Genomic DNA, 12,154 nt, shown 5'->3' on the forward strand with positions numbered 1-12,154 from the left:
ATTTCCTTTGTCATCATCTGCAACTTTATCTTCTTCTTCTATCCCAAGCTCTTCTTCACTTGGTCAGCTGTCTGCAGTGTATAGCCATTCTATATATTCTTCCCATCTTCTCATTATTTCTTTGGGGTTCACTCACCATTTTACCACCCGCTGCCTCTACTACCTTTAGTCTATTGTTGTTTCTCTTTTCTCTGAATGTCAATTCCATTGCTTCTTTGTACATTAAATCATATTTTCCTTCTTTCTCTAATTTCTCTATCTTGTTACACTTTTCTGTCAGCCATTTCTCCTTTGCTTTTTCTGTCTCCCTTCTTAATTCATTATTTAACCTCCTGTAGTTGCGCTTTCCTTCTGTGTTTACAGTTTTCCATTTCCTGCGGTCATTCATCTTGGTTATCATATCTGGTGTTACCCACTCTTTCTTTACTTTTTTCCTCTCCTTGACTCTGAGCATTTCCTTGGTTCTCTTTTTGATCCCATTTTTAAAATGATCCCATCTTCCTTCTGAGCATTCCGTTTCCTGTCCTTGCATCATGATTACACAATAAGTATTCTCTGATTTTTCAAAATTGGCTTTGTCTTTCAGTTTCTCCAAGTTAATGTGCTCTCTCTTCTGCCCTTTCCATGTTCTTTTCAATTTAACTAGAACTGCAGCTACTATTAATCTATGATCTGAATAAGTATCTGGCCCTGGATAACTTTTGACACTCTTTAGGCAAGCATTCGAATCACCTATTATAACAATACACCCATTTCTTTTCTCTCTCTCTCTGCTAAGTTTTCTATCTTCTCATAACATTCTTGTACCTCTTCATCTGAATGATTACTTGTTGGCATATAGACCTGGATGACAACTAAGTCTTTCTTTCTCTCTTTCACTGTCATCATCATTTTTCTTCCACTAAGTTATGCAACCCTGATAACCTTGTCCTTCAGTCTTTTACCTATCAAAATTCCAAACCCATACATTCCATTTTTATCTTCACCTGAATAGTACAATCAGAAGTATGCACTTTCTAGTTCTCCACATCCACCCCATCTCACCTCACACATTCTGAGTACATCCAATTTGTTTCTTGTCATTTCACGTTTGGCGTTTGGCATTCTAATTTCCCTTCCTGGATAAGGGTTAAAACATTCCAAGTCCGAATCGTCAATAAGTCTTCCTTCTTCTTCTCCTTCCTTCCTTTTCCCTAATCTCTGGAGTCCTCATTGTATTCCCCTCCTCGAGATCCAATTGAGGGGAAGCTTCACCTCCAGAATACTGTACAAAGAGGTCCATCCCATGAACGACTAGGGAAGTAATTCCAGTGGTGGTTTCCCATTGTCTTCGACTGTCCTCCACATCCTATTGCCTACTGACCCAGTTTCCCACTGGGGTTGGTTACCCAACCTTCCACTGGGTTGCTCAGCTTAACAAGGACACGTGTAGGTAGGATTGTGGAGAATTGAGGTGAGAGAGGCTAAGAGGACTCTCTTGTTGAGTTCATATATTCTCATCTCACCTCCATTTTCAGCCAGAGTCGCAAGGTTGTAGCAGCAAATCCCCCAGGTCATCTCCTGGGGAAAGAAGAGAAGTAAAAGACTGGGTGTGATGGAGGAATGAGGGCTGTGGAGTGCTGGAATGGGAACAGAGAAGGGGTGGGAGATGACAGTGCCCAACAAAGGTTGAGGCCACGAGCGTTATGGGAACATAGAATATATTGCAGGGGAAGTTCTCACCTTCACAATTCAGAAAAGCTGGGGTTAGTGGGAAGGATTCATATGATACAGGCTGTGAAGCAGTCATTGAAATGAAGGACACCATGTTTGTCAGTGTGCTCAGCAACAGGGTGCAAGCCCCCTCCATGGAAAATACGATCACACCATAACACCACCGCCTTCAAATTTTACTGTTGGTGCTACACATGCTGGCAGATGACGTACACCAGGCATTCGCCATACCTACACCCTGCCATCAGATCGCCACATTGTGTACCATGATTCGTCACTCCACACAACGTTTTTCCACTGTTCAGTCGTCCAATGTTTACGCTCCTTACACCAAGCGAGGTGTCATTTGGCATCTACTGTCATGATGTGTGGCTTACGAACAGCCGTTCGACCATGAAATCCAAGTTTTCTCACCTCCTGCCTAACTGTCATAGTACTTGCAGTGGATACTGATGCAGTTTGGAATTCCTGTGTGATGGTCTGGATAGATGTCTGTCTATTACACATTATGACCCTCTTTAACTGTCAGCAGTCAGTCAACAGACGAGATCGGCCTGTACGTTTTTGTGCTGTATGTGCCCCTTCACGTTTCCACTTCGCTATCACATCAGAAACAGTGGACCTAGGGATGTTTAGGAGTGTGGAAATCTTGCGTACAGATGTATGACACAAGTGACACCCAATCACCTGACCACATTTGAAGTCCGTGAGTTCTGTGGAGTGTCCCATTCTGCTCTCTCAGAAGGTCTAATGACTACTGAGGTTGCTGATATGGAGTACCTGGCAGTAGGTGGCAGCACAATGCACCTAATATGAAAAATGTATGTTTTTCGGGGTGTCCGGATACTTTTGATCACATAGTGTATACTAGTGGCAGTAGAGTCATCCTGCAGTCTTGGAAAATGCTGGTCCTCTAAACTTTCTTAATAGCATTACAGGGAGAGAATGTCTCCTATCCTTTAAGGATTCCCATTTGAGTGCACAGTATTTCCGTACTACTCATGTAGATTGAACTTACTGGGAACAAACCTAGCAGCATGCCTCTGAATTGTTTTGATGTCTTCCTTTAATTCAACCTGGTGGAGATCCAAAACACTGATATCAGCAATCTAATCAGCCAACTACATTGAACTTTCTGATGGTGCTTTTATTACATTGAGCGAAAACAGTCAATAAAAATATTGATTGTGATGTGTGGCTATCCTACAAACTTAATTCCTGAGAATGAGTCACACAAGTCTTCTGCATGCAGTCTCCTTTGTAGATGAACTACACTTTCCTAGTACCGCCTCAGCAAACCAGAGTCGACCATTTGCTTTCCGTACTACCAACTTTACTTGGTCATTCTATTTCATGACACTTTGCAGTGTTACATCTAGATATTTAATGAACGTAATTGTGTCAAACAGAACGTCACTAATACTGAATTTGAACTTAATAAGGTTGTTCTTCATACTCATCTGGATTAATCTACATCTGTCCACATTTAGAACAAGCTGCTGTTCATGACATCAAGTAGAAATTAGATCCATGTCGTCCTGCATCCTTCTAAGTCACTCAGTGATGACGCTTTCCTGTACACTACAGTTTCTCAGCAAACCTTAGCAAATTCCTGTTTACCCTATCCATCAGATAGTTTATGTTTACAAAAACAAGACTGGACCTTCTGTCTTTTGTGGGGCACTCCTGACAATATCCCTGCCTCTGATAAACATTCACTGTCCAGGAAAATTTACTGGCTTCTGGTAGTTAAAAAATCTTCAAGCAACTCACATATCTGAAATCCAGTTCCATATGCTCAGTCCTACATTAACAGTCTGCAGTGTGGTCTGTGTCGAGCACTTCCCAGAAATCAAGTAGTGTCTAATCTGCTGGTTGCCCTTCACCCATAGTCATCGTGGCATTGTGTGAGAAAAAAGCAAATTGAGTTTTGCACAAGTGGTGCTTCCTAAATCCGTGCTGATTTGTAGGCCGAAGCTTCTCTGTCTCATGGAAATTTGTTGATTTTGAACTTAGAATTTGCTCAAGAATACTGCTGCAAAGCAATGTTAAGGATATTGTTCTGTAATTTCGCGGGGCTGTTGTCTTACCCTTCTTATTTATGGGAAACACCTGCACTTTTTTCAGTCGTTTGTGACTTTGGCTGCATGATAGATTTATGGTACATGCAAGCTAAATAAGGGGCCAATGCCCTTTGTAAAACCGAATTGAGGTTCTTTCCAGGCTTGAAGACTTATTTGTCTTCAAATCATTCAGTTACTTCTCACCACTGGGATTGCGTAATTCTGTGTTCTTCATAAGGGCCGAATGTTAGTACAGTCAACTTAAACACGGTTCTCTCACTAACAATATATCATCAATGAATTGCAGTAATTGTTCGATGCATGTGCAGTTACCAACCACAGTATTGCAGAAGCTATCTTTAGAAAAAAAATCATATTTAGCTTTTATGGCACAACTAAAAGTATAATTCATATTTGATCAATAATTATTGTAATTTGTGCAGACAATTTTGAACAGTGGCTCCAAATCATAGTAGAAATTCCTCTTGATGAGGCATGTTCAGAAAGTAAACGTACTGTGAGTAACAGCCTGTTTTTTGCTTTTTGAGGGTTAGCAACACTGAGTGGTAGAAGGGGACCCCCTGACTAAATCAACTGTTGAAGGAACACAGTGATACGTAAACTCAGTAGTGTGCAGTTGAGTGAAAGATACTGGTAAGAAATCCTCCCAAGTGCAAGGCGCTTACTGTGGTCCACTTCCTACTCGCAGAAGAAATAATACCTACCAAATTCTTTTTGCAAATTAAAATCATTGATGTGGAAGGTATTATGAACAGAAAGAGTGTTTTTAAGTGGTGTAAGGGGATCTGGTGGAGGCAGACCAAGTGTTCATCATGAACAGAGGTGTGGAAGACTTTCTGTTTTGACTGGTGAGCTGGTGCAAAAAATCGAGGAAACTTGGTGAGTTGGTGCAAAACATTGAGGAAACTGTTCAAGAAGAGTGCCGATTGACAGTAGATGAAATTTCTGCGATGTTTCCACAACTGTCCAGAATTCTCTTATGTGAGACACTCACAGGGATACTCAAAACTATGCATAAGATGGGTCACAAAACAGCTGACAGAGCAGCACAAAAAAAAAATTGGGTCAGCAGTGCCTGCAAGTTTCTTGAGCAACTTGCATTGGAAGATGAGGATTTTCTGAGCTCTATTGTATCTGGAGGTGAAACATGGGTGGTTCATTACGTGTCTGAGACAATAAGACAGCCGTCACACCAGCAATTTCCCATCTGCCAAAAAATTCAGAGCCACAATTTCGGGCAAAAGAATCAAGGCCTCTGTGTTTTGGGACTGAAAAGGCATTATTTTGGTCAAATTCCTGCCTCATGGAGGGACCATCAGTGCATAAAGGTATTGTGAGATCCTAAAACTCGAAAGGAGAATTCAGAACTTAAGGATGGGAATGTTGATGAGAGGAGTGTGCATACTGCACAACAATGCCCATTCTCGCACTCTTAGCCATGGAGACACTCTTGAATTCATTTGGTTGGGATGTTTTGAACCACACCTCATATTCCCCTGATTTGACACCTTCATATAATCATCTTTTCACCTCTCTGAAAGCACAAATGAGTGTAATTAAATTTTCAACCAACAAGCAGTTGAAGAAAGAGGTTCTGAAGTGGAGGAAGGAGCTGGTGAGAGAGTTCTTCAAGGAGGACCTAAAGAAGCTTGTGCCACGGCTCATCGTGTGCATTGAACAGGGTGGCAAATTATGTGGAAAAGTAGCCAATAAGTGTATCAACAATATCCCGTACCTTTTTTTTTAAATGCATTTTTTCTACAGAGTATGAAAATATTGTTCACTTAGTTCCTTAAATGCCTCATATAACGTGTAATTTTGTCATGTTTTATCATTTGTTGATGTCAGTTTCATTAACATCTCTTTTTATCTTACTAGGAGGAAACAGGTCAGTGGAACAAGTACAGAGAAGACCAGTTTCGTTTCTATAATCAAGCCATAGAATTGGAAAGGAAGGCGCAGCTATCTGCCCAAGCACAGACCATGCTGACCGATGCAAAGTACCAGATGGTCGCACTTCAGAGAGAGGCCGCATTTAGAGAGCGCCAGATGGAAGTTCATAGGGAGGTGCGTTTCTCAAAAATTGTGTGCTGACCCTGAGTGTTTTTATTGTTGTGTTTGTTGCAAATTGGAGTGAATGTCTAAAAAGACTGTTGTTGTTGTATTTCCTTCAAAGACTGGTTTGATGCAACTCTTAGCACGAGTCTGTCCAGTGCAAGCCTCTTCATTGCTGTGTAACTACTTCAGTCCATTGCATGCATTTGGACATGTTTACTGCTGTGTCTGCAGTAGCAGAGACAAAATGTGAACACTATTCCTCAATCTGTTTTTACTGGGAAAAACCAATAAACAAGAACATTGCTGATGTCGACAAAGTTGCTGGAACAAGACACAATTCAAGCAAGAAACAAAATATGGATCCCACTTCAGATTTTATAGCAGAAGAACAACAAAATAAAATGTTTTCCTCACAAGTCACTTGCTCGAGAAAGTTCACCAAAGAAGAAACAGAAACAAAATCATTACAGAGCCTCTGAATGTCCATCTTTTCAGAGATGGTTGCGGGACTTGGCTGTTCGCTATGGGTTGTCAAATCAAACACCTTTCAGCCGTCTAATTTCCAAACTTATTTTATTTGGTTGCCAGTTCGGCGATTTACTGTGCTATCTTCAAACCCTTTGTACAGACGACAATGATACCATTATGACATAGATAACCAAAAAAGGGGGGGAGGGATGGTGCAAGTCTTACATACAGTGATAATATGTAATAACATAACAATACCAACCAGTACAGGAAGTTACATGAAGTTAAAGATAAATTAAGTAATAAAGTAATGGAGCATTTACACACTGTATTAACTTAAATTAGTGAGCAAAGTATATACGTCGTCAAATAATCATAAAAAAGGAACCTTCTAATTGGAGGTCAATATTTCATGTTATGAATAGATAATGACAGTATATTTCTAATGCAATGCCTGTGAATGAAACAACTGGAGTAAAACAATATAGTCATATACTGACGAGGACAGACTGAACGTAAAACATTTGATTACATGCTGTCATAATAGTAGTAGAACATATACCACTTACTGGAGGTCACCCCGTAACTGTCTGTATCATCATGTTCCATATGCTACTAATGACTTATAAAAGGAGAATATAAAAATACATCAGTGCAATTTATCGATCACAAACTCATAAGATGCAATTTACTTAATAAAACATCACTAGTGAGCCAAACTATGAATCTAATGTAATATACCATAATGAATTCCCACTGAGCAGTAAGTATTGAAATATATGAAACAGGCAAATCCAATGTTATCACGAAAGTGATAAGTCCTCTGGTAAGCAGGCATGTGGCTAGCTGAGATACCAAGTCTTAAGATATGAAGTAAGCCTAAAGAAAGGTACTGTGATACATATGCAGTATATTAGAAAAACACTCATTACAATCAGAGCAACCAAGGGCACATATCTCTACATGTCATGTAGCATGTAACCCTTAAGCAAGTGAAGAGAAAGGATAATGTGACGTAGGACAGAAAAACCACAAGAATACAAGTGTCAGGGTATACCATACGAGTAATAGACCATAACCCTGTGTTGGATGTTATCAAGGCATTTGAGGTTCAGGTGTGCAATCTACTAGAGAATGGTCGGCACAGCATTATCAACAAGCTCTCCAGGGAGGCTGGAACACCATTACATGACACTCTTGAGTTGCTGTTCGAAGCTACCACTACTGATAATTTGGGACCACCAGCAAATGAGGCACATGAGTGTTGCGACTGGACTGGCAGATCCCTACAAGTTTGGGAAGCATGTTTAACTGCCTTCTGGCCGGCAGTGCTCCGGCTTATAAGGGTGGTTGGTGGATGGATTTTCTGGTGCTATTTTCAATCACATGAATGCTATCGGATCCACTGTGCTCGGGTAACGGGCTCTGGCTGCTGTTGTATGAGACACGAGGCTGTGCTTTCGTCTCCAGCAGCAACCTCAGTTGTACCATAAACATCTGCTGTGGTTACACGTGCTGTGACAAAGGCATCCCGCATCTCTGTTCTGTCATGTGGTATGCTGATGTTGCAGGCAGACGGGATGGATGCTGCACTTCGTGTACTCAATTTCTACCTACGAAACTATCCTCCATTATCAAACTGACAATTGTTTGATGCCTTAATGTTCCCCAATTTGATTCAGTACATCTTTGTGTTATCCAGTCTACCCATCCGATCCTCACTATTATTCTGCAACACCACATTTCAAAACTTTCTGTCTGCCCCTTGCCTGTGCTGTTTGTTGTCCATTTTTTACTTCCATAGTAGGCTACACTACAGACAGCTACTGCTGAAAAAGAGTTTCTGGCTCTTAAATTTCTGTTAAATGTAAAAATATTTATCCTTTTCTTCTCTTCATGTGTCTACATTTCTCTCTTTTACATAAACACTTATCAGATAAATACTTAAAAAAAAAAATTAGAATCACTTTTCTTCCTGTTGTCAGTCTATATTTTATGTCCTCTTGATCTCAGCCAGTATACGTCATTTTGCTGTCCCAATAGCAAAATCCATCTTTTACTTCCAGTCTCTCATTTCATAACCTATTTCCCCCAGCATCATCTGATTTCATTCATCTACTGTCCAGGTTCAGAATACTGAAGTTAAAATAGAAGCCTTTATGAAAAACTCCTACAGAATTGTATTTTACTGGTTTCGGTACTTGTGTGTCACATGCCATACTGTTGCATGTTTTTGTAACAAAAACCAGATGCAAGATGAGGTCTCTTTGGCATGATCACCTACAGAACTAATATATAATCAATTCTCCTTCAGTACCAACTTCCTACATGGAGTATTTGCTAGGTCCTACCTACAGTCACTTAACTTTGACATCTCACCATACACCACAGCATCATCAGCAAACAAGTGCAGATTGCTGCTCACCCTAGCTTCCAAATCATTTATACATGTAGAGAATAATAGTAGCCCTATCACATGTGTCTGAGGCACTCCTGATGGTACCCTTGTCTGTAATGAACAATTGCCGGTGCGGAAAACATACTGTGTTCTATAACTTAAGAAGTATTTGAGCTACTCACATATCTGGGAATCTGTTCCATATGCTTGTACCTTCTTTAACAGCCTGCAATGGGGCACTGTGTCAAATGCTTCCTGGAAGCTCAGAACTATGGAATCTACCTGTTGCCCTTCATCCATTTTTCACCATATATCATGTGAGAAAAGGCAGGCTGAGTATTGCATGAGTGATGCTTTCTAAAAACATGCTGATTTGTGGACATAAGAATCTCAGTCTCAAGAAAATTTATTAAATTCAAACTGAAAATATGTTCAAGGAATCTCCAGCAAACCGATGTTAGGCATATTTGTCTGTAATTTTGTGGATCCGTTCTTTTGCCGTTCTTATACAGGGATCACCTGCACTTTTTCCAGTAGCTTGGAGCTTTGTGTTGGGCGAGAGATTCACAATAAGTGCAAGCTAGGTAAGGGGCCAATGTTGTAGAGTACTCTTTTAAAAACTGTATTGAGATTCAGTGTGGACCTGGTGATTTGTTTTCAACTCTTTCAGTTGTTTCTCTATGCCAGGGATGCTTATTACTATGTAGTCCATGTGGAATTCTGTTTGATGGTCAAACAACAGTATGTTTGTATGATTCTGCTGTGTGAACGATTTGTTGAATGTGAAATTTAAAACTTTGGCTTTTGTTTTGCTGTCTTCAACTGCCACACGAGACTGGTCAACAAGTGAGTGGATGGAAGGCTTACACCCACTTAGCAATTTTACATAGGGCTAGAATTTTCTTGGGTTTTGTGCCAGATCTTTTGCTAAGGTATGATGATGTTAGTAGCTGTATGCGTTGTTTGTAGATCTTTTCACAGACGCACAAATCTCTATACCCATCTCAAAGGGTTGTGCATTAGAGAAATCCCCTGACATCAAGATGAAAGGTAGGTGGCACCCCCCCCCCCCCTCTGCCCCCCCCCCCTGTTGACAGTAACAATCTTCATTCTCAAAAATGCCATTAAGATCTGGGGTTATCGTGTGCAATGCAACTTTGTAAGAGCTACCTGTGACAGTTCCTTCAAAGAAGTATGGCTCGTTCAATGCTTTGGATGCCAGATCACATCAGAATGTTACTCCGTTACTCCTGGTAGATTTACATGCGTTTCTTCAGTTACATACGGATTTTCAGTAGCCCAATTATAAGCAATTAATTGTTCTGTTAAGTTTAAAGGTCTTTTCATCCAACCAAATAATTAGATCTTGGAAACATTCATCTTCTTATTACGCATGTTGATGAAACACTCTCACAAAATTCAATTCGCCTATCAAGTCATCTATGTACAGAGTATGGAATCCAAAAAAATTCTGTGAAAACTAGCTTTTCTGATTGCAGTCTCATGAGAACATCGTCTCACAGACTTTCTCAGGAGTTCCGTGTATGGTGGAATCACCACAACACCACTTTCTTGTCTGTTGGATGTTTCTTTCTTCTGCTACGTTCCTTCATTGTATTATGTATTGTCACATCGACATTAAATTTGCTTCAGATTCTTGTAATTGTTAACTGTGAGGGTAGTGGTGTTCTAAATTCAACTCTCCAAAGTCATCAAACCCTATTCATATTCTTCGTTTTCCAGTAACACTTTAGCACACACTGCTGTTCTCCAAATGATAATGTCATCTGCCTGAGCCCCACATTTTATCTGACATGTTCACTGAATGACCGTGAAGTGCATTGCTTGTATTTGGATGTAAAGAAGCTATATTTTATCATTAATAATATTAAGATTATACTTTTATATGTGACACTCAGGAATATATTTGCACTGCTTGGCAACACCATGCCACATCGCCTGGACATGCCCCATATTTTACATCCAGCATGATCATGAATTTTTTTTTGATTATTTTCAGATGTAAAGCTATTGTTCTTTCTTTCTCCATTTTTGATATGGCGATTGTACTTTTGTAAAAAGTAATTGTGTTTCTTTACATTATACAACCCCCCCCCCCCCCCCCCCCCTCACTATACACCCTTCTTGTCAGTAAGATGTTATATATATTTACTCATGCTTAGATGTATACATGAGGTTTTTTACAATAATATTTATGGCTGTTCCTTTATACCTGCCACACGATAATGCATTTGCTCTGTTTAATGTCTTTGTGGCGTGATATCTGCCTGAGCCCCACAAGTTATCTGGCATGTTAATTGCATGATCATGAAGTGTGCTGCTTCTATTTGGTTGTGAAGATAACGCCATGTTTATTTCCAGTATTGCAACACATGGAAGTTTCTCTAAGTGTTTCACTGCCTTCTGAATTATTACTCGCAAAATATTATTTCTATATGCCTTAATTAAAGAGAGATTCAGTTTTAATACATTACTTTGGAACATCCTATAATACAGAAAATAAAAGGCATTTTGTATTTCTAAAAAAATTGGAGAACTTAATTTTGGGATTACCCTCATGTGAAATACATTTAATGGAGTATTTGTAGGTGTGGAACATTGTAAGCGTTGACAGAGGATACACTATTTCTGGCAGGTGGTCCGCCGCCTGGACTACATGGTGGAGGCATCCCGTGTTAACACCAACTTCATCCTGCGGCACATGGCATCCTGGGTGAGGGACCAAGTCTCGAAGGAGCTGGAGAAGGACCCAGAGCTGCCACGGCGTGTGCTCAGCCACTGCATTGCGCAGCTGCGATTCTTAATACCACAGCACGAGGACCGCCACGAGGGCACGCCAGCGCCTGATGACGACGACGGTCCAGAAGCTGCCAATCCGGGCACAGATGAGGAGCCAGCCGCAGCTGCAACTGTCAACATGTGGGGCGTGCCCATGCTGGTCTGAAGGGGGCACCCCCTTTCAGAAACACCTTGCTGTTGATCTCGTTATAATACAAAGAGTGTTCCTAGAATATTGCCAGCTCTATATAACCATTGAGGTGGCAGTCACTGTAAATCTCGAAATTTTCCTGGCACTCTGAATACTCAGTCATGTTTCAGAGAACATTTGGTTGCCATTTGCAACCTCACATGAGCAGCTGCTAGACACCTGAAGGTGAACTGTCGAAAACTGACATTGGCTACCCATGTCACACTATTTAGTAGTGCTCTGTATGTGTTTCATGCATGTATCGCAATCATAATTGAAAAACTGACAACACTGCCAGCAGGCATCAGCCTCAATGACAGAAATGCAAAACTCATATGTGTGGTAAGTTACTGCTCATTATAGCCATTGACATGCTCTGTTGTCTTCACTGAGGTAAAATTGAAGAAACAATGGAATCATGTGTTATGGCCAATTGATAGCCAC

The 12,154-nt window shown here is 40.5% G+C and overlaps 1 protein-coding gene across 1 annotated transcript in view; it reads left to right on the forward strand.

The window, feature by feature from the left end:
* LOC126424709 (ATP synthase subunit b, mitochondrial-like) overlaps positions 1-11,686 on the forward strand; it is a gene marked incomplete at its 5' end in the record, with an annotated part of 49,986 nt that extends 38,300 nt beyond the window's left edge. The window contains 2 exons of the mRNA XM_050087432.1: positions 5,676-5,864; positions 11,378-11,686. Coding sequence (XP_049943389.1) covers positions 5,676-5,864; positions 11,378-11,686 — 498 coding nt within the window. The remainder of the gene's footprint in view (positions 1-5,675; positions 5,865-11,377) is intronic.
* Positions 11,687-12,154: the final 468 nt, after the last annotated feature.

This window comes from Schistocerca serialis, chromosome 10 (genome assembly GCF_023864345.2).
Source record: "Schistocerca serialis cubense isolate TAMUIC-IGC-003099 chromosome 10, iqSchSeri2.2, whole genome shotgun sequence".
In the NCBI taxonomy this organism is placed as follows: domain Eukaryota; kingdom Metazoa; phylum Arthropoda; class Insecta; order Orthoptera; family Acrididae; genus Schistocerca; species Schistocerca serialis.